A 25107-nucleotide genomic window follows, 5' to 3' on the forward strand; every position below is an offset into this window, starting at 1 on the left:
CTAAAGTTTTCTTCTGTTGCCTTCTGATTAACTGATGAAGATCCAATTGTGGCTGAAACGTTGCCATCATGATTCTGGCATAGTTGTAAATTAACCACATGTTGAAGGCATTTCGGAGACAAACCTCTCATTCAGGAACAATCACAGATTGAGTAGGATACAACTCCGAAGGTGTCGGGGTGGTGATACAGATAATCATGGAAACCGAACGTGTAATGATACTTAAACCTGTATTCCATTTACAGCAATGACAAACATAATGGTAAAGTTTTGCCTCCTTGATTACCTTTTTTCTTTTTTTTGTATCTATGTAAAGTTTCGCCCCCAATAAGACCATCAGGTGGTCAGATTGTTGTGCTAATACCAACATGGTCTACTTCCTCACAGCGCTACAGTTTTCGTCTTTTGCATCTTATCTTCTGTTGCATTCTGATTAACTTATGAAGATCCGTTTTATGGTTCTGAAACGTTACAATCGTGATTCTGGCATAGTTGTAAATTAAGCACATGTTGAAGGCATTTTGGAGACAAAAGTCTCCTCCTTCAGGAAAAATCAGAGTAGGATACAATTCAAATGGTGCCAGGGTGGGATCCTACTCCATAAAGATAATCGTGGAGACACAACCTGAAAAAGATACTTCAACCTTTATTACATTTACAGGAATGGTAAAGCTTTGCCTTCTTGATGGATTGCTGTCTCTTTTTTTGTAATCTATGTAACGTTTCGCCCCCAATCAGACCTTCATCAGGTACTCAGATTGTTGTGCTCTAATACCAGCATGGTTTACTTCCTCACAGTTCTACAGTTTTTTCCTTTTGCATCTTATATTCTGTTGCATTCTGATTAAATGATGAAGATCCAATTATGGCTGAAACGTTACCATTGTGATTCTGGCATAGCTGTAAATTTTGTAGGCATTGTTAAAGGCATTTCGGAGACAAAAGTCTCCTCCTTCAGGAAAAATCACAGAGTAGGATACAACTCAGATGGCGCCAGGGTGGTGATACAGATAATCATGGAAACAGAACGTGTAATGATAATTCAACCTGTATTTCATTTGCACCAATGACAAACACAATGGTAAAGTTTGGCCTCCTTGATGGACTGCTGATCTTTGTAACGTTTCGCCCCCAATCAGACCTTCATCAGGTGGTCAGATTGGTCTTCTCAAATATTAGCAGTATGATCTACTTTCTCAGTTCTACAGTTTTCTTTTTTCACATCTTATCTTCTGTTGCATTCTGATCATAGTATCATAGTATCATAGTTTTTAAGGTTGAAGGGAGACTCTAAGTCCATCTAGTTCAACCCGTAGCCTAACATGTTGATCCAGAGGAAGGCAAAAAAACCCCAATGTGGCAAACAAGTTCCAATGGGGAAAAAATTTCCTTCCTGACTCCACATCCGGCAATCAGACTGGTTCCCTGGATCAATACCCTGTCATAAAATCTAATATACATAACTGGTAATATTAAATTTTTCAAGAAAGGCATCCAGGCTCTGCTTAAATGTTAGTAGTGAATCACTCATTACAACATCATGCGGCAGAGAGTTCCATAGTCTCACTGCTCGTACAGTAAAGAATCCTCGTCTGTGATTATGATTAAACCTTCTTTCCTCAAGACGTAGCGGATGCCCCCGTGTTCCAGTCGCAGGCCTAGGTGTAAATAGATCTTTGGAAAGGCCTCTGTACTGTCCCTTCATATATTTATACATTGTGATTAGATCTCCCCTAAGCCTTCGTTTTTCCAGACTAAATAACCCCAAGTTTAATAACCTGTCTTGGTATTGCAGTCCACCCATTCCTCTAATAATCTTGGTGGCTCTTCTCTGCACCCTCTCCAGTTCAGCTATGTCCTTCTTATATATCGGTGACCAGAATTGTACACAGTATTCTAAGTGCGGTCGCACTAGTGACTTGTACAGAGGTAGAACTATATTTTTTTCATGAACACTTATACCTCTTTTAATACATCCCATTATTTTATTAGCCCTGGCAGCAGCTGCCTGACACTGGCCACTAAAGTGAAGTTTACCATCCACCCATACACCCAAGTCTTTTTCTGTGCCTGTTTTACCCAGTGTTCTACAATTAAGTACATAATCATAAATGTTATTTCCTCTACCCAAGTGCATGACCTTACATTTTATCTACATTAAACTTCAATTGCCACTTCTCAGCCCAATCCTCCAATTTACATAAATCTCCCTGTAATATAAAATTATCCTCCTCTGTATTGATTACCCTGCAGAGTTTAGTATCATCTGCAAATATTGAAATTCTACTCCGCATGCCCCCAACAAGGTCATTTATAAATATGTTGAAAAGAAGCGGGCCCAATACTGACCCCTGTGGTACCCCACTATGAACTGAGACCCAGTCCGAGTACGTACCATTAATAACCACCCTTTGTTTCCTATTACTGAGCCAGTTTTTAACCCAGTTACACATATTTTCCCCTATCCCCATTATTCTCATTTTATGATTAACTGATGAAGATCTGATTATGGCTGCAACGTTACCATCGTGATTCTGGCATAGCTGTAAATTAACCACACGTTGAAGCCTCATTATGGGTGCTAAGTTCTGTTTCCGTAATCGTATATGCCTGCGCTTGTATGGAGGAAACCATATTTCCTCTGGCTTAATACTATGAGGCCATAAGCATTTTATTTGTGATATGGCACCATGTGACGGCAAAAATACTTTTCCCTTGAAGCAAGGCTTCTGGTAAATGCCATAATTGCATGGTTAGTGCTATTCCACAAAGAGGTAGTTGTTTTTCTCTTACCATCATCCCGTTAGTGAACTATTCTGTACTTAAACATTTTCTATTCAGTGGTCAATGTGTTTAGTTTTTCGAGAGTGGAGAAGTGTGTAAACATGAAAATTAGTGTAATTACCACCATTAGGAGACCGGTAAACACAAATCAAAAATTTGCTATTTTAGGACATTTGTTCCTCTGGCTCTGCTGCATTCTGCGCTCCAGTTACTTTAATTATCATTTACATAACGAGGTGGTGACGGTAGCCGTATAATCAGCGAGTGTTTATACATTAAGCAAACCCATTTATACCAGACTAAAAATAAAATCCATGTTGCAGATACTTTCAGGAAACCGTCGCCCACGATGAATCCTTCTACTCTTTGCCGAGGCAGAATTAGAAATGAACACTTGAGGCCCCGTTACACGCAATGACGTATCTAACGATATATCGCCGAGGTCACTGATTCCGTGACGCACATCTGGCATCGTTAGCGACATTGCGTGTGACACCAACGAGCGTCCGTTAACGATGGAAAATACTCACCAAATCGCCCATCGTTGACGCGTCGTTCATTTTCAAAAAATCGTTGGTTGTTGAGGACGCAGGTTGTTCGTCATTCCCGAGGCAGCACACATTGCTATGTGTGACACCTCTGGAACGACGAAATACAGCGTACCTGTGTCCTCAATGAGCACCAAGGTGGGAGTGACGGAGATGCGGCTGCTGTCCGCCACTCCGCTTCTATTGGCGGCCCGCTTTGTGACGTCGCTGTGACACCGAAGGAACCTCCCCCTTTCAGGGGAGGTTGTTCACCGCCCACAGCGACGTCGTTAGGGAGGGCTGTACGTGTGACACGGACAAGCGAGATTGTGCGCCACAGGCAGCGATTTTGCCCGTGACGCACAAATGACAGGGGAGGGTGCCATCGCTAGAGATGTCGCTCCGTGTAAACCCCCCTTTAGAGTTGTTTTTATTTTCGGTCCATGAGCAGGAATTCCACATTTTGTGACCTAAATTATGTCTAATTATTTTTGAAGACTTATTCTGTAAACCAGAAGGTTTGGCATATATGTAAAAGCTACAAAAAAACCAAAAAGGAGATCGTTGCACTCTGTAGTGCTACAATATGTGGAACAATGAATATGGGAATATAGACATGCATTACTGCCATGAAAAAAACATGTATAAATTGAGATACTTGGCACACAAAAATGGCCAGTTTTATGTGAGCCCAACAGCCAATGGTAAAGCAACTTTAATAATTGGGTATATGCATTGACCTCAGGTTGTTGGGGCTCTGTAAATGGTAAGTATGCTGCACTATGCGGTTTTTGTATCTCTCACTTACTTTTATGACCATTACGTAAACCGTGTTGTGTAGCCCAATCTGCTGTTTTGGGAGTTTCATCTTCCTTTAGCCAGTTCATAGATGCATGAATGGCTAAGAAGCCTTTTCGATATCAAGTGATTTTAGATTAAAATGTCAGCGTGGTACAATTAATCCATTAAGGCCTGTTTCTGGGTCAGACAGAATAGCTGTGGGTCTCCAAAGCCAAATAGGCCTACATGAGGCTTCTGAGTTTAGGTCACATACCTGTGGCTGGTCTGGGCATTAAGGTCAAAACTTGAACTGTGCAACACTGATGTAAACTATTTCTTAGGCCTCCTTCACACGTCCGTGTCTCCGGTATGTATGATGTCCGTTTTCACACGTACCAGAGACACGGGCACACAGACTCATTAAAATCAATGGGTCTGCGCACACATGCGTGCTTTGCCATGGACCATGTGGCCAGGTGGAGCATACGTGTGTCTGTGCGCTCCACACGTAGACATGTCCGTTTTTTCTCAGGGAGCATGGGTGTCACATGGACCACAACGGATGTGCTCCGTGTGAGACATACCGGAGAAATAACACGTGTCTCTGAAATAAAACGAATTTCTGTACTCTCCTTCTCCAGCCCTGCTGTCTCTGCCGCTGCTGACACTTGCTTCCGACCCCCGCTCATTATGCTCATCACATATGCAGGGCACAGAGGACTGGAAGCTGCAGCAGCAGGGAGTCTGCAGAGCCGGAGACCCTAGATCAGCACCACGGACAGCTATGCTAGGGACAGGTTAGCAGAAAGTTCCTGTTCTCCGTGTGTTATCACGGATAGCACACTGAGAACACATGTGTGCCAATAACATGGCACACTGAGAGCCATAAGCACCTTTTGGTTTTCACGGACGTGTGAAGGAGGCCTTAATGACATTCTGTTCCTATTTCTAGGACCTGAAATCAGATCTCTTCTTTGTACTGAAGAGGGGAAACACACCTAAACACGTGTCAGCAAATAGCTATTCTGGTTTGGCTTTTATCCTAAGTCATGTGGAAAGGCTCGTTAAATGGTCAGTGTTGTATTTTAGGATACTACTTCCATTAGGAGGCATAAGAGAAAAAGTCCTTGTCCTCTCTGAAGAGGCAATTTGCAGATTCCATTTTCTAAGACTAGCATTGCATGGCCTATATGCCTCCTTACACTGGCATGTCACTTCACAAGGAGAAACATTACCCCTTAATATGTGGAGAAATCTAATCAATAGCTCTTCATGGTCTGAAAACAGTCAAGCAAACTCTCCTCTGTAAATTGATGAAACAACTTATTGTCTGCTCTGATTCCAAATTATATTTTTATAAAGCATACAAATCCTAAAAAGCGTAGTCATGTTCTAGAGGTTGTAGTCATAGTTATGATGGCTGTATAGATTTGACTGCTTTGTTCCCCAACATGTGAATACTTAGCTTAGTAAAGTGTTTATGTATTCTTTTTTGAGGGAGGGGGCAAAGATGTCGCTTGATACCTCTAACTTCGGCTTGACTTGATACCTCTAACTTCGTCTTGACTTGATACCGCTAACTTCGACATGACTTGATACCTCTAACTTTGGCATCCCTTGATACCTCTAACTTCGACTTGACTTGATACCTCTAACTTCGACTTGACTTGATACCTCTAACTTCGACTTGACTTGATATCTCTAACTTCGGCATCCCTTGATACCTCTAACTTCGTCTTGACTTGATACCGCTAACTTCGACATGACTTGATACCTCTAACTTTGGCATCCCTTGATACCTCTAACTTCGACTTGACTTGATACCTCTAACTTCGACTTGACTTGATATCTCTAACTTCGGCATTCCTTGATACCTCTAACTTTAGCTTGACTTCTGGAAAATAAACAGGATGGGTAATTGATTTCAACTGGCCCCCATAAACATTAAGCAAAAGTTGACTGGACCCCTAATTTTGATGGTGAACTAACATGTAAGGTAGCCTCTAGTCTCATGAGGAATGAGAAGGTGTTGTCCTACTAGTGACCAACCCCTTTAAGGATCCAAGCAGGAGAAGGAGTGAACTTATGAATGGAAATTATGGATAGAAACCCAAAATTTTGGATCCGTCTCTATTTGATGTTGGGGAGAAAAGCAGGATCAAGCAATTTTGTATTTCAACAACTGAACCTTTTATTTTCGGAGGAGATCAGCCGATGTTGGAGTTGTTTGGTAGTGGCTATCTCAGCTCTCCCCGTGGAAAATGAAGAGTGGGAGTCAGGAGAGAGCTGTTGACTGAATGTTTGGCCATCTACTTTGTGTGGCCACTAAGCTACTTCACCCTTCTCTTCCCCTACATTATATGTTGGGTGAGATGGGAGGTCTCCATATACATTAGATGGTCAACCTATTGATTTTAGAGGCAATTGCGGTACACAATGATACAGGTTTCCAAAGCCCTAACCTCAAATTTGCTCTGAGGAAACCTCCCAAGAAAATACCCTCATGTGCACAGAAAACTGAGGTCACGGTAATCAGATTCACACCCATTCCTAACGTAGTCTACATTATTCCATTCTGTGATGGACATGGCCCATTCACAGGAAGACATAGCTTCTTTCTATTCTTTTGCGCTGTTTGCTGAATTCTTAGTCACTGAAGTGTTTCATACTTGATCGCTTTAGCACAATGTGAATTCCTTATCTAAATCGCTGTTTAATGACCTTAGATGTTCCTGTGAGAGGAGTGGCATCTGTTTAGTGCAACCGTCACAATAAAGATATATTAGTTGAGTTTTGTTTAGAAATTTCCTTTTCCATTTGCAAGGACGGTCTACAGACTAAGCCAAATACTTCTCGCTCTCAATTCTTGGAATAAAGAGCTATTTATCTAGAAGACCTTAGCGATCTACCATGAAATATTTTTCTTCTACAACCACATGTCTAATAAAAGGTGGACAGGAACACTGCAAGTGATCTTATCAAGTTGGTCTGTAATGCGAGCTATAGGGATAGTGCAATATACTATTTTGAACATGCCTTGATTTTGGCGGAAAATGTTCCAATTTTTGCGCAAATTGTTACATTTAGTTTTACACTTTTTTTTTTTTTTATGGATGTGTAGCGACCATGGGGCAAGGGATTAACTTTACTCATCGCCAGGCCGGTGATGTCGGGTCTGGGATGTCATGGGTGGCCCTGCCCAGCTTCGTGGCCCCGAGGCGTAAAATAAAAGGGGAGGGATGGTGGAAAGAATGATAGGGATAGTTGTCTCGTGACGTCACCTGTGGTATGCGGCAAGGGATTAGCCGCCGCTGCATGTGATGTCCTCAGGGGATGGTGGTGTCACAGCAAAGATGGTTCTGCTCCCCACAGGTGGAGCGAGCCCCCGGGGAGGGTGATGAGTGAAATAGTGGCTGTTGGTGCCAAAGCGCGGGGCGACAGCAAGGACAGGCAGACAGTCTCTGTAGTTTCAGGTATATTACTCACAGTTCTTTAGATAACCTGGTTGCTGCCTCCAGAGTACTGGTTTCGACTGTGCTGGGCCCCAGTTGATCCCGGGCAGTTTGAGGTCAGCGCCGGTGTTCGAACTGTGACTCCTTTCTGGTCGGAGTCCTTCCAATCCAGGTGTGTGGAATATGAAACTGGCTGCGAGTTTTTCTTGCACTCTCCGCAGACGCTGGAATCCTGTGTAGCTGTAGAGGAACCCGAGCTGAGCTGCCTGCTCCAGGCTGCGGGTCCTTTTGGCGCTCCCAGAAGTGTGAGGTAAAGGAGAATGGACCGAAGTCCTAATTGTGCTCCTCACCCCAAGCTATGCCCGGGGCAATCTGACTGTGTGAAGATGCTCCTTCCCTTTTCCACAAGTAGTGCTCGCCCCCCAGGTGGTTGTCCTAGTGACCGGGAAAGTCCCATGCTTCATGATGGCCACCCCCCTGTCTACCCTAGTCCAGTCCCCAGTGGGAAAGTACCTAACTGTGTGTTTGTGAATGTGAGAAACACCAGCAATTAACCTCTCCTTACCCGGGATAGGTACTGCACCTTAAATGAGGTGCAGTACCCTGTGGTGACTGAAGCCTCAGGGGTGCCACAGATGTATGGCTATTAATCTTGTTTGCACCTTGCTCAGTCTGCTGGAGTAGCTTGGCTTAGTTGGAAAAAGGAGATGGGCTTAAGATGTGCTTAGTAAATCTGCCCCTTTTTGTCCAACATTAGATTATGATTTAGTCCTGGTAATGTCATGGCAGGTGCGAGAAGAAACCCAGCGAGTAGCGCAACACAAAGGGAAATCTAGGCAAGATGTAAAGGAAGGCCCTGGTGACAGGGAGAGGGGGCACCACCTCACTCACCGGTGGCTGATTACAGAGCTCCCTATTGTCCCTTGACTGATTTTTCCCGCAAGCACCATCATGTGTCTAGGTCTTCCTTGGCCCTGAACTCACCTTGACTAGTGTGAAGGCTAGCAAGATACTAGTGTCACTACTGTAATAAATCAACACAAGGAAGGTAAGACAAATGGGTGGGGAAAGACACAACAAATAGGATTCCTGAGTTTTTTCAGTAGGAAACTTCTCAGCTGCAACTGAAACTAACAAGTCAGCTTCTCCAGAGACAGACACCTTCAAAGTGGTCCGTATAGAAGATCTGAGATCAATTTAAGCATTGAGACCTAATCCCAGACCCACCCAGAGGTAACATGTGACAAACTCATGACAGCCAATCATTGGTGATCGTGGACCACTCTAGTGTCATGGGCTGTCTGGATTCGCACACATGGATTACTACTACGGCATCAGACTCTGTTCATATTGCAGAGTCTGACAGGCAACCTGATCGCTCTTGTGCTCAGCTTTGTTGTTCCATTGCTCCCAGCTGTGCAGGAGTTAATAGTTTTTGGAGCAGTGTGCAACTCTTCTGTGAGCCATGTTGCTAATTACCATCCACAGATGGTTTCTTCCTATTTTAGGCTGGGGAGTGTAGTAGATCGCCGAAGAGCACTTCAGCATAGCTCCAGTGATTCCGGTTTCAGTAGTTATTTTGTTCATGGTGAACTACAAATGCTATTCTGCGTGGTGTGAACGTTCCTCTGTTGTGAGCTTATTCCCTACCCGTTTCTTTATTCCCCTGTACACATTTTCTCCCTTTTGTGTTTGAGTGCAGTGTATACGAGATTTCGTTCTCCCTTGTCCATGTCTTTCTTGTGGGGTTTTGTTACTGGGTCTCCGGCCCACTCCCAGGTTGGGGGAATAAGATCATGGCTCGGACAGGAGTCGGGGTCACGCTGGGGGCTCGGACCTGGCTACCATCAAGCTTACCTCCAAAATAAGGGACAGCTCAGGGTCTCGAGTCTGATGCCCAGTTTAGGAGCCCCTGTCCCGTCAGTACATATCCCTTGACAACCAGTGAGCTTACATGTACTGTATGGATATGGCTTTGTTTATCATGTTTTGAAAAACCTTAATGCACTTGCCAAAATTGTCCATAGAACTCTGTCAATGAGGCAAAAGTGTGTCCTTTTGGCTTCTTTCTGTCCGCTAGAATTGGTCTTTTTTGCGACAAATTTGATATCCATGGCATCCATTTCCCATAGGCTACAATTGCATTTTGGCTGGCTTTACTCTGAGTTCCTATATAGTCAAAGCACAAGCCTAATCTTGGCAGGTATAACTATTGTCAGTCCTTTGTAATTTAGTAATGGAATCATTTATGTAATACATTAATATACATTCAAATTTGCCGCCCCCATGCCAGCAGCCGCCGCTGCTCAGATCCGGACCTTCAGGGGTGGTGGCTCAAGGGTCTCCGGTCCCGGGGGTCTCAAGGACACACCGAATAAAATGGGGGACGTAGATGTACGGGCTAGGCCGTAATAGGTTTGTGATGCCACCCACGGTGTGTGGTGAGGTGGGACACCACCGCTGCTGTTATGGGGCACCCAGGGGAGATGTTGTGCAGCAAGTTGTTAACCCCTCCAGGGGCAGGGATGGTGGCCCCGGGACCCGATTGGTGCATGCAGGGGATAGTGACCGCAGGGGGGTGCTGGTGTACTCACACTTAGAAACACACACAAGTCTCTGGTAAACCAAGGTGATGGTGGCCGGTGCCGGTTGCGTTCTGGTCCCCCACCCGGCTGGTGGTCTCTATCCTTTTTCCTGCCCTGCTTTTAAGTAGAAATGACTTCCTAGTATGAAAGGTAGGATTCCACTCCCGGCTGGATGTGGCCTAAGGAGCCGTGCCCGCAGACGCTAGCCCAATGGATCTATGGGCCCTGGCGGTGACCTCTTATCTTTAATCAGTGGGCTGTTGTCTTCTATGAGGGACTTTGGGTGGGACAGGACCTCTAGTCCTGGCCTCAATCTGTTAATTAACCAGTTCCATTTGTTCCTGATTTCTGGCTTCAGGGTCCGAGTACCCCCCCCCTTTTGTGCTACGGTTTCCGGGTCGGGTCCCCGTGTCGGTACCGGCGGGCTACAGCCCTGGCCCAGTCCACCTCGGTTCCACCGAGCCGTCTTCCCGTCTCCTGCTGACGGAGACCACCGTCTGCCTCCTAGCCAGTGGCACCAGGGCTCCTACCCTCGCACCATTCAACTTTGACTTCCCTGCTGGAGCTACACTTAGCTCCAGCCCACAGTCCTCTCCAAACTGAACTCTCAAGCTTAACTCACTGTTTTCCCACCCCGGGATGTCTAGACGGTACCCCTGGGTCGGCGTGTCCCAACCGCCTGGCCACGCCCACTGGTGTGTCTGTCTATCCCTAAGGGGGGGGGGGGTGACTAGGGTTTACTGGTTGGTTGTGTGTTTCCTAATGAGGGAAGGTGTTATGCAGGGGCCTATTTGTGACTACCTGGTTTTGCCAGGGCATCACACAAATAGGAATGGTTAAAAGAACAGGATGCATGTGCCTTTAAGGAGCAGCTGGAGCTTGGAATATCATTTATAAACTCTTTTTATAAAGTAAACTCATTTCTAAGTGTTTTTCCGAAGACCGTATCTTTGCACAAAGTAAGAATTTGGTTGTTTTTATTAAGTTTCTTTCAATTGCCTTAAAATATGTGTAAGAGCAATGGTCAATATTTGACAAGCCATGTTTTTCTAACCCTCCAAAAAGAAGTCAGTAGTACCATCTTTTTACATTGCATCTATTAGTTACTGTTACTTCCTTTTTACTCAATTATTCAATCTTTCAAGACCATTTTGGTTTTTTTTTATTCCTTAAATGCATGTATTTTTAGGTATAACTCTGTAGTTGTGGCACTGGAGAGAGAGCACATTCATCAGGAAGGTTGTTAGGCTCGCTAGGTGAGGTGTATCCTCAAAACCCAAGGTCCGGGTGGGCACACAGGCTACGGACAACGGTGCAGCAGACGTGGTAGATGCAGACAGGTTGCAGAGGTACTGAACGCTGCATGCAGACAAGAGAAATGCTGTCGACCGCAGACGAGGATCAGACGTACTGCAAGCTGCAGGTAGACTGGAGACATCTGGGAGAATGCAGACAGGTATCAGACACTGGAAGCCACAAGTAGACAGAGTACCTCCCGTAGACTACAGGCAGGTAGCAGAGGTTCTGCAAGCCAAAGGCACACTGGAGATTTCTTGGAGACCGCAGACAGATACCAGATATACTGGAAATCACAGGCAGACTGGGGATGTCTTGGAGACTACAGACTGGTATCAGAGGTACTGGAAGCTGCAGGCAGACTGGAGATGTCTTGGAGAATGCAGACAGGTAATGGAAATACTGGAAGCCACAGGGGAGACAGGTTAGATCTTGGAGACTGCAGACAGGTATCAGAAGTACTGGAAGCTGCAGGCAGACTGGAGACGTCATGGAGACTGCAGATAGGTATCAGAGGTACTGAAAGGCGTAGGCTAACTCAAGATGTCTTGGATAAGCAGATGGGTAATAGAGATACTAAAGGCCATAGGCAAACAAGGGACATCCTGAAGACCGCAGACAGATATCAGAGGTACTGGAAGCCACAGGCAGACGGAATACGTCTTGTAGACCCCAGAAATATCAGCTACTGGAAGACTCTGGCAGACTGGCAACGTCTAGGAGAATGCAGACAGGTACCGGAGATGCTGGAAGCCACAGGCAGACAGGGCATGTCCTGAAGACCGCAGACAGGTACCAGAGATCCTGGAAGCCACAGGCAGACAGGGGACGTCCTGGAAACCGTAGACGGGTAGCAGAGAACTTGAAGACCACAGGCAGGTTGCAAACATACTGGAAGCCATAGGTAGACAGATGTTTTGGAAACTAACAGATTGGCAACAGAGGTCCTGAAGACCACAGACAGGTTGCAGAGATACTGGAAGCCACAGGCAGAAAATGGATACGTCCAGAAGGCCGCGGAGAGGTAGCTGAGGTCCTAGAGGCCGGGAACAAGTAGCAGTGCACTAACAAAATAAGAGTCTTTGTCGCGGGCGGAGGAGGGGACGCTGCGCTCACCCACTGCTCGGGTCCGGCTACTGCTGCTGCTGCTGCTCGGTGGTGGCTCGAGTGGTGGGCCGGATCCCGGGGACTCGAGCGGCGTTCCTCGCCCGTGCGTGAAAAGGGGAATGGTTTTGGGGATTTATTGTCCGTGACGCCACCCACGGTTGTGGTGAGGTTGTGACACCACCGCTGCTCTGGACGGGGATCCCGGGAGCGATGACTGGGAGCAGCTTGGATGTTGGTTCTCCCCTCCGTGGGCAGGGGGTTGGTTGTCCCGGGGCCCGGTGAAGGAGGTAGGGATGGATGGCAGGCGGGTTACGGGGCCTGATGAGGTGCAGTGTCGCGGGGGCAGCGCTGTGCCGCACGGCACGGTAGTACTCACTCAGTCAATCACGAAGACACAGTCCTTGGTAAAACACACGGCTGGATGGACGGGGCCCACTGACGGCTGCGGTGGTTTCTGCTCCCGGTAGGTTGATGGTGACTACCTTTCCCTGCACCTGTGTAGTGTGTACGGTTCCAATGGGTTCCCACCGGTAACCCGCTCCCCAGCTTGGATGGGTGCTGCAGGAGCCCCTTTTGCCCGCAGGCTCTGGCCCTTGGAACTTTAGCCTTGGCGGTGACTGTGTTTCCCTTCACGGTTTGAGCTGTCGCCTTCTATCGGGACTTGACTGCTGGGAAACCCAGGAGGTTCCCTTCGCTAACGGATTTGACGGCGACTCCTAGCCTTGTCGGGGTCCGTAAGCCCTGCCGGATGGTGCTGGCTTCTCTTTGCTCGCTGGTCCGGTACCGCCGGGCCACCGCCCGTCCACGGTCCTTTCGGTTCGCTCCAATCGGCCTCTCCTGCAGACGGTCACCACCGTCTGCCAACCTTGCTGTACCGTCCGGGCCACACACCCGGACGCCGTCGGACAGTTGCTCTCTTGCCACTTCACTCCTCTCACTTCAAACTCTCCTCTCCACTCCTTCCTTTTCCCGCCTCCAGGACTGTGTACTCCTCGGTGGGCGGGACCAACCGCCTGACCCACCCCCCTGGTGTGGACATCAGCCCCTGGAGGAAGGCAACAAGGATTTTGTGTTTGGCATTGGTGTGCCTAACCGGGGTGTGGGGTGTGTTTGGTGTTGTACTGTGACGACCTGGCTTGTCCAGGGCGCCACATCTTCATACCAAGACACAGGTGTGGGTCTTTGGTAGGCCTTGAATAGTCTTAGGGAGCTCATTACATGGGTGCATGCTGGGCTACTTGCAAAGCCCAATGTGCAACACAGTTTAGTGGACCAGGGAGAAGGGAGCAAAGCCCGCACCTGGAACAGATGTATAGAGGTTATTTTAGGACATTTACATCTTTTATGCTCTTTGATCCTGGAAAATCCCTAAACATCCCTTCCCTTTTTTTTTTTTTTTGTTGCCCTGTAACCTAAAGGAACACTTGGCCTTTAAAGAGCAATTTGTGCTAATAAAACATTAGCATTCAGTGCCTTTTTAATTTTATCTTCAAGAATGCATTTTTCTATTCTGGAAGACATATATTTTTCATGTTCCTATATGTTTCCCAGGCAGCATTTCTTTATAGTGAAGCCTATTATAAACACAAGTCATGGACTGTACAAAGGTCACTTTATGGAATTTTTTTAGTGCAATGAGTCATTGTGCTCCCTGCTGCCTTATTGTACTGTGAAATGCTGTTGAGTCACAGCGCTGAATAGCTTGTTAGTCTCTAACCTGCCTGTCCATGTGGTTACCTGGCTACTGCCGGCAGAGAGACAACTAGTCCTTTAACTCCTTTTTTACCGTAGAAAATATTTCTACGCTTGTATATGGAATTTCCAAACCGACTGGAACTTAAGGCCACTTTACACGCAACGACACTTGTCTTAACGAGATGTTGTTGGGGGTCACGGAATTCGTGACGCACATCTGGCCTCATTAGCGACGTTGTTGCGTGTGAAACGTACGAACGACCGCTAACGATCAAAAATACTCGCATGATCGTTGACACGTCGTTCTAATCTCAAATATCGTTGCTGCTTTTGTACGCAGGTTGTTCGTCGTTCCTGCGGCAGCACACATCGCTACGTGTGACACCCCAGGAACGACGAGCAACACTGTTCCTGCGTCCTCCGGCAACGAGGTGGGTGTGTCTTTCCTTCGGCTGCTCTCCGCTTCTATTGGCCACCTGCCGTGTGACGCCACTGTGATGCCGCACAAACCGCCCTCTTAGAAAAGAGGCAGTTCCCCGGCCACAGCGACGTCGCTAGGCAGGTATGTGTGACGGGGACTAACGATATTGTGCACCACGGGCAGCAATTTGCCCGTGACGCACAAACTACTGGAGTAGGTGCAATCGGCAGCGACATCGCTAGCGATGTCGCTGTGTGTAAAGTGGCCTTTAGTCACGTTCTGACGTTCTGTTTCTCTTTGTGGAGACCACTGGTCTGGTTTAGGTTTGGCAATGTTCTCTGGGAAAATGTATGTAAATTAGCTCTCCTCCCAAGAAGTAGAAAGCTGGCTCTCTAGTGCCATCCAGTGGAAGTAAAAACCAATTAATCAAGTGCGTCCCTTTAATAAGACTTGCCACCGGGCTAGAATTTGCCACCATAGAAGAAGATGGTTGTTGGCTTTGTAACCTTTGGGACGCCTACAGACTGTCACAATGTGACTTGTGGATAGCGAGGCACAGGAACTCCTATGCTGTCCCTTTTGCTAGGGGTCCCTAGGCTATCCATAACCTCAAGGTAACCCCTAATGGTGGGGATGTCGGAGTCTCGTGCCTGGCTATGCTCCTGACCAGAACTAATCTGATTCCCCACTCCCACCAGGGAAGGAAGGGGCAGTCACAGGGAAAACCAAAACTCAAGCACACTACAAACTCACCGGAACAAACAATGAGAGACTCAGAAGAAAAACAAGAGCAGGAAGGTAGCAACAAAAAAACAAGGGTTATCACCACAACCATACACGGTAACAAGTACTACAACCACCAGAAATTCTGGATCACAATATCTCACCTTTTGTAAACTATAGCTGGCATAGTAGGAAGGATGTAGCCAGCATATATAGGAGGGGAGCAGATGTGATTTGTCTCTCCTCCATCATGTAATCAAAAGAGACTAACAAGCAGACCAGCAGAGATTACCTCTTGTTAGCCTGCCTATGAGTTACAAATCTGTTCAACACTCAAGTCTGCCTGCGTGGATATCAGACATCAGAAAAGTTATTAGGCGGAGTGCCAGAATGTGTAATCTGAAGTTCCCATCTCTGGTTTGGTCTATGGAGAGGGCAGCAGTTCCCATCTCTGGTTTGGCCTATGGAGGGGCCAGCAGTTCCCATCTCTGGTTTGGTCTATGGAGGGGCCAGCAGTTCCCATCTCTGGTTTGGTCTATGGAGGGGCCAGCAGTTCCCATCTCTGGTTTGGTCTATGGAGAGGGCAGCAGTTCCCATCTCTGGTTTGGCCTATGGAGGGGCCAGCAGTTCCCATCTCTGGTTTGGTCTATGGAGGGGCCAGCAGTTCCCATCTCTGGTTTGGTCTATGGAGGGGCCAGCAGTTCCCATCTCTGGTTTGGTCTATGGAGGGGCCAGCAGTTCCCATCTCTGGTTTGGTCTATGGAGAGGGCAGCAGTTCCCATCTCTGGTTTGGCCTATGGTGGGGCCAGCAGTTCCCATCTCTGGTTTGGCCTATGGAGGGGCCAGCAGTTCCCATCTCTGGTTTGGTCTATGGAGGGGCCAGCAGTTCCCATCTCTGGTTTGGTCTATGGAGGGGCCAGCAGTTCCCATCTCTGGTTTGGTCTATGGAGGGGCCAGCAGTTCCCATCTCTGGTTTGGTCTATGGAGGGGCCAGCAGTTCCCATCTCTGGTTTGGTCTATGGAGGGGCCAGCAGTTCCCATCTCTGGTTTGGTCTATGGAGGGGCCAGCAGTTCCCATCTCTGGTTTGGTCTATGGAGGGGCCAGCAGTTCCCATCTCTGGTTTGGTCTATGGAGGGGCCAGCAGTTCCCATCTCTTGTTTGGTCTATGGAGGGGCCAGCAGTTCCCATCTCTGGTTTGGTCTATGGAGGGGCCAGCAGTTCCCATCTCTGGTTTGGTCTATGGAGGGGCCAGCAGTTCCCATCTCTGGTTTAGCCTATGGAAGGGGCAGCAGTTCCCATCTCTCGAATGGTCTATGGAGTGGGCAGCAGTTCCATCTCTTGAATGCTGTATGGAAAGGGCAGCAGTTTCCATGTATGGTTTGGTCTATGGACGGGGCAGTAGTTCCCATCTCTGGTTTGGTCTATGGAGGGGCCAGCAGTTCCCATCTCTGGTTTGGTCTATGGAGGGGCCAGCAGTTCCCATCTCTGGTTTAGCCTATGGAAGGGGCAGCAGTTCCCATCTCTCGAATGGTCTATGGAGTGGGCAGCAGTTCCATCTCTTGAATGCTGTATGGAAAGGGCAGCAGTTTCCATGTATGGTTTGGTCTATGGAGGGGCCAGCAGTTCCCATCTCTGGTTTGGTCTATGGAGGGGCCAGCAGTTCCCATCTCTGGTTTGGTCTATGGAGGGGCCAGCAGTTCCCATCTCTGGTTTGGTCTATGGAGGGGCCAGCAGTTCCCATCTCTGGTTTGGTCTATGGAGGGGCCAGCAGTTCCCATCTCTGGTTTGGTCTATGGAGGGGCCAGCAGTTCCCATCTCTGGTTTAGCCTATGGAAGGGGCAGCAGTTCCCATCTCTCGAATGGTCTATGGAGTGGGCAGCAGTTCCATCTCTTGAATGCTGTATGGAAAGGGCAGCAGTTTCCATGTATGGTTTGGTCTATGGAGGGGCCAGCAGTTCCCATCTCTGGTTTGGTCTATGGAGGGGCCAGCAGTTCCCATCTCTGGTTTGGTCTATGGAGGGGCCAGCAGTTCCCATCTCTGGTTTGGTCTATGGAGGGGCCAGCAGTTCCCATCTCTGGTTTAGCCTATGGAAGGGGCAGCAGTTCCCATCTCTCGAATGGTCTATGGAGTGGGCAGCAGTTCCATCTCTTGAATGCTGTATGGAAAGGGCAGCAGTTTCCATGTATGGTTTTGTCTATGGAGGGGCCAGCAGTTCCCATCTCTGGTTTGGTCTATGGAGGGGCCAGCAGTTCCCATCTCTGGTTTGGTCTATGGAGGGGCCAGCAGTTCCCATCTCTGGTTTAGCCTATGGAAGGGGCAGCAGTTCCCATCTCTCGAATGGTCTATGGAGTGGGCAGCAGTTCCATCTCTTGAATGCTGTATGGAAAGGGCAGCAGTTTCCATGTATGGTTTTGTCTATGGAGGGGCCAGCAGTTCCCATCTCTGGTTTGGTCTATGGAGGGGCCAGCAGTTCCCATCTCTGGTTTGGTCTATGGAGGGGCCAGCAGTTCCCATCTCTGGTTTAGCCTATGGAAGGGGCAGCAGTTCCCATCTCTCGAATGGTCTATGGAGTGGGCAGCAGTTCCATCTCTTGAATGCTGTATGGAAAGGGCAGCAGTTTCCATGTATGGTTTGGTCTATGGAGGGGCCAGCAGTTCCCATCTCTGGTTTGGTCTATGGAGGGGCCAGCAGTTCCCATCTCTGGTTTGGTCTATGGAGGGGCCAGCAGTTCCCATCTCTGGTTTAGCCTATGGAAGGGGCAGCAGTTCCCATCTCTCGAATGGTCTATGGAGTGGGCAGCAGTTCCATCTCTTGAATGCTGTATGGAAAGGGCAGCAGTTTCCATGTATGGTTTGGTCTATGGAGGGGGCAGTAGTTCCATCTCTGGTTTGGTCTATGGAGGGGGCAGCAGTTCCCATCTCTGGTTTGGTCTATGGAGGGGCCAGCAGTTCCCATCTCTGGTTTCGTCTATGGAGGAGGCAGCAGTTCCCATCTCTGGTTCGGCCTATGGAATGGGCAGCAGTTCCCATCTCTGGTTTGGCCTATGGAGGGGGCAGCAGTTCCCATCTGTGGTTTGGCCTATGGAGGGGGCAGCAGTTCCCATCTCTGGTTTGGTCTATGGAGGGGCCAGCAGTTCCCATCTCTGGTTTGGTCTATGGAGGGGCCAGCAGTTCCCATCTCTGGTTTGGTCTATGGAGGGGGCAGTAGTTCCATCTCTGGTTTGGTCTATGGAGGGGTCAGCAGTTCCTATCTCTCGAATGGTCTATGGAGTGGGCAACAGTTCCATCTCTAGTTTGGTCTATGGAGGGGGCAGCAGTTCCCATCTCTGGTTTGGCCTATGGAGGGGGCAGCATAAAAGTGGATCTCAGCATTTTTAGAATGTTTAATGTTCATGTGAAAGTATCAACTTTTTCTTTTTTAATTGTGGCATACACGCTTCATAAGAAGTAGTCTTCACCATACTAAATCATTTCTTCTACCTTCAGGTCATGAAAAACATTTTTCACCAATCATTCAACGCTTACAAGGCTGACATCGAGCCGCGGATGAGTGAGCTCACACTCCCGCACCTGCAGTGTAGTCGCCGACTATTTGAGATTATGTTGTCCCACAGAAGGGTGACTTCTGCATTCATTGAAGGGGACAACGTTGTGGTCACTTTAGAAGGAGAAGCTGCTCGTGTTCTCAACTTTGATACGGGTAAGTCTTAGTCACCTTTCTTTTCTTATTATTAATAATAGAAACTAATTTACAATAAGAATTTAACATGGTTACTTTCTTGCAGAAATAGCACCACCCTAGACCATAGGTTGCCTTTGGTATTACAGCTCGGAATTCACAAAGGAAGATGTATTCAATACCTGTCACTTGTCCGTCCATTGTACAACAACCTGGCTAATGACTGCTCCACTGTTCACGCGTTCAGCTTTTACAAGACTTCGTAATTTTAGTTTCTTACAGGAATTACATCGTTAACGGAAATCAATAAGCGTATTTTAATGTCAGGGAAGCGGTGTTACCGGCCAATTTATGCCGTGGGTTTATGGGCTGCAGCTCCGTATTATGACTCTGCAGTTTCCGCTGGCAAGCTTGCGGAAGTCTAAATATATCTTGGCATTTTTCTATAACGTGAACAGTCCCTGGGTTATTGCAGAGCTCCATCTTCTGCCTGAAACAAAAGATGCAAAGTCACCTAATAAAGGATTCCGGCGTGATGTACAGAGGGCGCTGCCTGCCATACACTTGTCTTATTGGCTTATATAGAAGAAGGGGTACTTTGCACACTACGACATCGCAAGCCGATGCTGCGATGCCGAGTGAGATAGTCCCCGCCCCCGTCGCAGCTGCGATATGTGGTGATAGCTGGCGTAGCGAAAATTATCACTACGCCAGCTTCACATGCACTCCCCTTGCCCTGTGACGTCGCTGTGGCTGGCGACCCGCCTCCTTATTAAGGGGGTGGGCCATGCGGCGTCATAGCGATGTCACATGGCAGGCAGCCAATAGAAGCGGAGGGGCGGAGATGAGCGGGACGTAAACATCCCACCCACCTCCTTCCTTCCGCATAGCCAACAGGAGCCACGGTGAAGGAGGTAGGAGATGTTCCTCGCCCCTGCGACTTCACACACAGCGATGTGTGCTGCCGCAGGAACGAGTAACAACATCGTACCGTTGCAGCAAGGTAATTATGGTTTTCGCCGACGCTGCACCGATGATACGATTACGACGCTTTTGCGCTCGTTAATTGTATCATCTAGGCTTTACACACTACGATGTCGAGAGAGATGCCGGATGTGTGTCACTTTCGACATGACCTCACCGACCTTGCACCTGCGATGTCTTAGTGTGCAAAGTACCCTGAAATGTCAGTACCAAACATGTCTAAAAGTTGTATTCCATACAGCAGTTCAGTCCTACTCACTTCAGTTGAGCTGACTTGCAGTACCAGACACAAACTGTGGACAGGTGTGGCGCTATTACTGCAAAAAAGTTTTTTTGGGGGGGGGGGGTTTTCTTCAAATTTTGTAAACCTTGTGTATCTATTTCTTTCTGTCTTAAAATAACTGTTTCCATCTACAATAAATAGAAACAATTATCAAGGAACACTTCTCCTCCTGAGGTTGTAGTCTTCGAGGTGGTACCAGCATCTCGCAAGCGGGAGAAAAGGCGTCTCCTGATGTTTGTTTGTTCATTGATTCAAAATAAAAAGATCATCAAAATAGTCAAAAGTAACCACCAGTCATCTTTGTAATATTGATATTTTTTTTAAATAATATATTTTATTAAAGTCTTATAAAATTTGGAATACACATTATATATAATATATATATATAATATATTTTTTTATAGCAAAACTATATACTGTATATTTTGTATAAAAAAAGTGTATTACAAAATTGTTTGTGTGTGCATTTATATATATATATATTTGTGTGTATATATGTATGTGTGTGCGTGCGTGTGTATATGTACGTGTATATGTATATATGTGTGTGTGTGTGTATATGTGTGTAATATATATATATATCTATATATATATATATATATATATATATATATATATATATATATATATATATATTAATAATAAAAAAATATATATATATATATATATATATATATATATATATATAATATGACCAAAAGTTTGGACACACCTTCTCATTCAAAGAGTTTCGTTTATTTTCATGACTAAAAATTGTAGATTCACATTGAAGGCATCAAAACTATGAATTAACACAAGTGGAATGAAATACTTAACAAAAGAGTGTCAACCAACTGAAAATATGTCTTCTATTCTAGGTTCTTCAAAGTAGCCACCTTTTGCTTTGATTACTGCTTTGCACACTCTTGGCATTCTCTTGATGAGCTTCAAGAGGTAGTCACCGGAAATGGTTTTCCAACAGTCTTGAAGGAGTTCCCAGAGATGCTTAGAACTTGTTGGCCCTTTTGCCTTCACTCTGCGGTCCAGCTCACCCCAAACCATCTCGATTGGGTTCAGGTCTGGTGACTGTGGAGACCAGGTCATCTGGTGTAGCACCCCATCATTGTCCTTCTTAGTCAAATAGCCCTTACACAGCCTGGAGGTGTGTTTGGGGTCATTGTCCTGTTGAAAAATAAATGATGGTCCAGCTAAACACAAACCGGATGGAATAGCATGCTGCTGCAAGATGCTGTGGTAGCCATGCTGGTTCAGTATGCCTTCAATTTTGAATAAATCCCCAACAGTGTCACCAGCAAAGCACCCCCACACCATCACACCTCCTCCTCCATGCTTCCCGGTGGGAACCAGCCATGTAGAGTCCATCTGTTCACCTTTTCTACAAAGACACGGTGGTTGGATCCAAAGATGTCAAATTTGGACTCATCAGACCAAAGCACAGATTTCCACTGGTCTAATGTCCATTCATCGTGTTCTTTAGCCCAAACAAGTCTCTTCTGCTTGTTGCCTGTCCTTAGCAGTGGTTTCCTAGCAGCTATTTTACCATGAAGGCCTGCTGCACAAAGTCTCCCCTTAAGGCCCCTTTCACACGTCAGTGATTCTGGGACGTTTGTGCTTTTTTTAAAACGTACCAGAATCACTGACATACGCAGACCCATTATAATGAATGGGTCTGCTCACACGTCAGTGATTTTTCACTGCACGTGTCTCCGTGCGGCATACCCGCGTGTGCGTGATTGCCGCACGGAGACATGTCCATTTTTTTCTGGCATCACTGATGTTCCACGGACCACGCAGTGGTGTGGTCCGTGAAACACGTGCCAGAAAAAAACGTGCTTTTAAAATAAAAAACATTTGTACTCACCCCGCTCCAGCGACGCTCTCTGCAGCCCGTTCTCCCTGCTGCTTCTGAGCCGGCTCATTACTGTCACGCATATTCATTATGCACGACAGAGCCGACCCGGAAGCAGCTGCTGCGGGGGTCAGCGCCGGCCGGATGCTGCACCGCGGGAGCGATCAGCACCATGGAGAGCGGGAGCGCGCACAGGTGAGTTAATCTCTAAGTGCAATCACGGGCCACGGAGAACGGAGCCCGGATTGCACTTAGACAACCCACGTGTGCCGTGATTCACGGCACACAGAGGGACATGTGCGTGTTTTACAAGCCAGTGAAAAACGTCTGTCTGTGTTTTTCACTGACGTGTGAAACGGGCCTAACAGTTGTTCTAGAGATGAGAAGGTGTGCCCAAACGTTTGGTCTGTACTGTTGGTGTGTGTGTGTATATGTGTATATATAATTAATATATATATATATATATATATATTGTGTATATATAAAATGTTTAATATATACAGTTAGGTCCAGAAATATTTGGACAGTGACACAATTTTGGCGAGTTGGGCTCTGCATGCCACCACATTGGATTTGAAATGAAACCTCTACAACAGAATTCAAGTGCAGATTGTAACGTTTAATTTGAAGGTTTGAACAAAAATATCTGATAGAAATTGTAGGAATTGTCACATTTCTTTACAAACACACATTTTAGGAGGTCAAAAGTAATTGGACAAATAAACCAAACCCAAACAAAATATTTTTATTTTCAATATTTTGTTGCGAATCCTTTGGAGGCAATCACTGCCTTAAGTCTGGAACCCATGGACATCACCAAACGCTGGGTTTCCTCCTTCTTAATGCTTTGCCAGGCCTTTACAGCCGCAGCCTTCAGGTCTTGCTTGTTTGTGGGTCTTTCCGTCTTAAGTCTGGATTTGAGCAAGTGAAATGCATGCTCAATTGGATTAAGATCTGGTGATTGACTTGGCCATTGCAGAATGTTCCACTTTTTTGCACTCATGAACTCCTGGGTAGCTTTGGCTGTATGCTTGGGGTCATTGTCCATCTGTACTATGAAGCGCCGTCCGATCAACTTTGCGGCATTTGGCTGAATCTGGGCTGAAAGTATATCCCTGTACACTTCAGAATTCATCCGGCTACTCTTGTCTGCTGTTATGTCATCAATAAACACAAGTGACCCAGTGACATTGAAAGCCATGCATGCCCATGCCATCACGTTGCCTCCACCATGTTTTACAGAGGATGTGGTGTGCCTTGGATCATGTGCCGTTCCCTTTCTTCTCCAAACTTTTTTTTCTTCCCATCATTCTGGTACAGGTTGATCTTTGTGTCATCTGTCCATAGAATACTTTTCCAGAACTGAGCTGGCTTCATGAGGTGTTTTTCAGCAAATTTAACTCTGGCCTGTCTATTTTTGGAATTGATGAATGGTTTGCATCTAGATGTGAACCCTTTGTATTTACTTTCATGGAGTCTTCTCTTTACTGTTGACTTAGAGACAGATACACCTACTTCACTGAGAGTGTTCTGGACTTCATTTGATGTTGTGAACGGGTTCTTCTTCACCAAAGAAAGTATGCGGCGATCATCCACCACTGTTGTCATCCGTGGACGCCCAGGCCTTTTTGAGTTCCCAAGCTCACCAGTTAATTCCTTTTTTCTCAGAATGTACCCGACTGTTGATTTTGCTACTCCAAGCATGTCTGCTATCTCTCTGATGGATTTTTTCTTTTTTTTTCAGCCTCAGGATGTTCTGCTTCACCTCAATTGAGAGTTCCTTAGACCGCATGTTGTCTGGTCACAGCAACAGCTTCCAAATGCAAAACCACACACCTGTAATCAACCCCAGACCTTTTAACTACTTCATTGATTACAGGTTAACGAGGGAGACTCCTTCAGAGTTACTTGCAGCCCTTAGAGTCCCTTGTCCAATTACTTTTGGTCCCTTGAAAAAGAGGAGGCTATGCATTACAGAGCTATGATTCCTAAACTATTTCTCCGATTTGGATGTGAAAACTCTCATATTGCAGCTGGGAGTGTGCACTTTCAGCCCATATTATATATATATAATTGTATTTCTAAACATGTTTTTGTAAGCAGCTAAAATAACAACTTGGGTCACTGTCCAAATATTTCTGGACCTAACTGTGTATATGTATATATAATATATATATATATATATATATATATGTATGTATATGTGTGTATATATATGTATATGTATATATATTATATTTTATATATGTATATATTTATTATATTTAATATATGTATATATTTATTATATTTAATATATGTATATATTTATTATATTTAATATATGTATATATTTATTATATTTAATATATGTATATATTTATTATATTTAATATATGTATATTTAATATATGTATATTTATTATATTTAATATATGTATATTTAATATATATATATTTATATTTAATATATATATATATTTATATTTAATATATATTTAATATGTATTTGTGTGTATAGATATATAATATATTATTTTCAAATATTATAACTGTAATCATATAATCATGAGTTTATAAATAGGTATACATTTAGAAAACCGTGTGCTACAAATTATTGTATAGATATAGATACACGCACATTTATAAAAATATATATTTTTACAAAAAAATTGTGTATTAAGTGGAAAAAATAATTTATTAATTTAGTTATTTCACTTAATACACTTTTTTTTTATAAAAATATATATTTTTATGAACGTGTGTGTGTGTGTGTGTGTGTATGTGTATATATATATATATATATATATATATATATATATATATATATAGATAGAGAGAGAGAGAGAGAGATATAGATAGATAGATAGATAGAGAGATATATATATATATATATATATCTATATATATATATATCACACACACTTGTAATACACTTTTTTAAAATAAAAATATATGCGGT

The 25107-nt window shown here is 45.5% G+C and overlaps 1 protein-coding gene across 2 annotated transcripts in view; it reads left to right on the forward strand.

Annotated features, from left to right (window-relative positions):
* The window catches only part of LOC142255366 (uncharacterized), a 94573-nt gene that overhangs the window by 68260 nt on the left and 1206 nt on the right, over positions 1-25107 (forward strand). For both annotated transcript variants that reach the window (XM_075326937.1, XM_075326936.1), the window contains one exon: positions 18858-19071. In XM_075326937.1, coding sequence (XP_075183052.1) covers positions 18858-19071 — 214 coding nt within the window. The remainder of the gene's footprint in view (positions 1-18857; positions 19072-25107) is intronic.

The sequence above is a fragment of the Anomaloglossus baeobatrachus genome, chromosome 10 (assembly GCF_048569485.1).
Source record: "Anomaloglossus baeobatrachus isolate aAnoBae1 chromosome 10, aAnoBae1.hap1, whole genome shotgun sequence".
Taxonomy (NCBI): Eukaryota; Metazoa; Chordata; class Amphibia; order Anura; family Aromobatidae; genus Anomaloglossus; species Anomaloglossus baeobatrachus.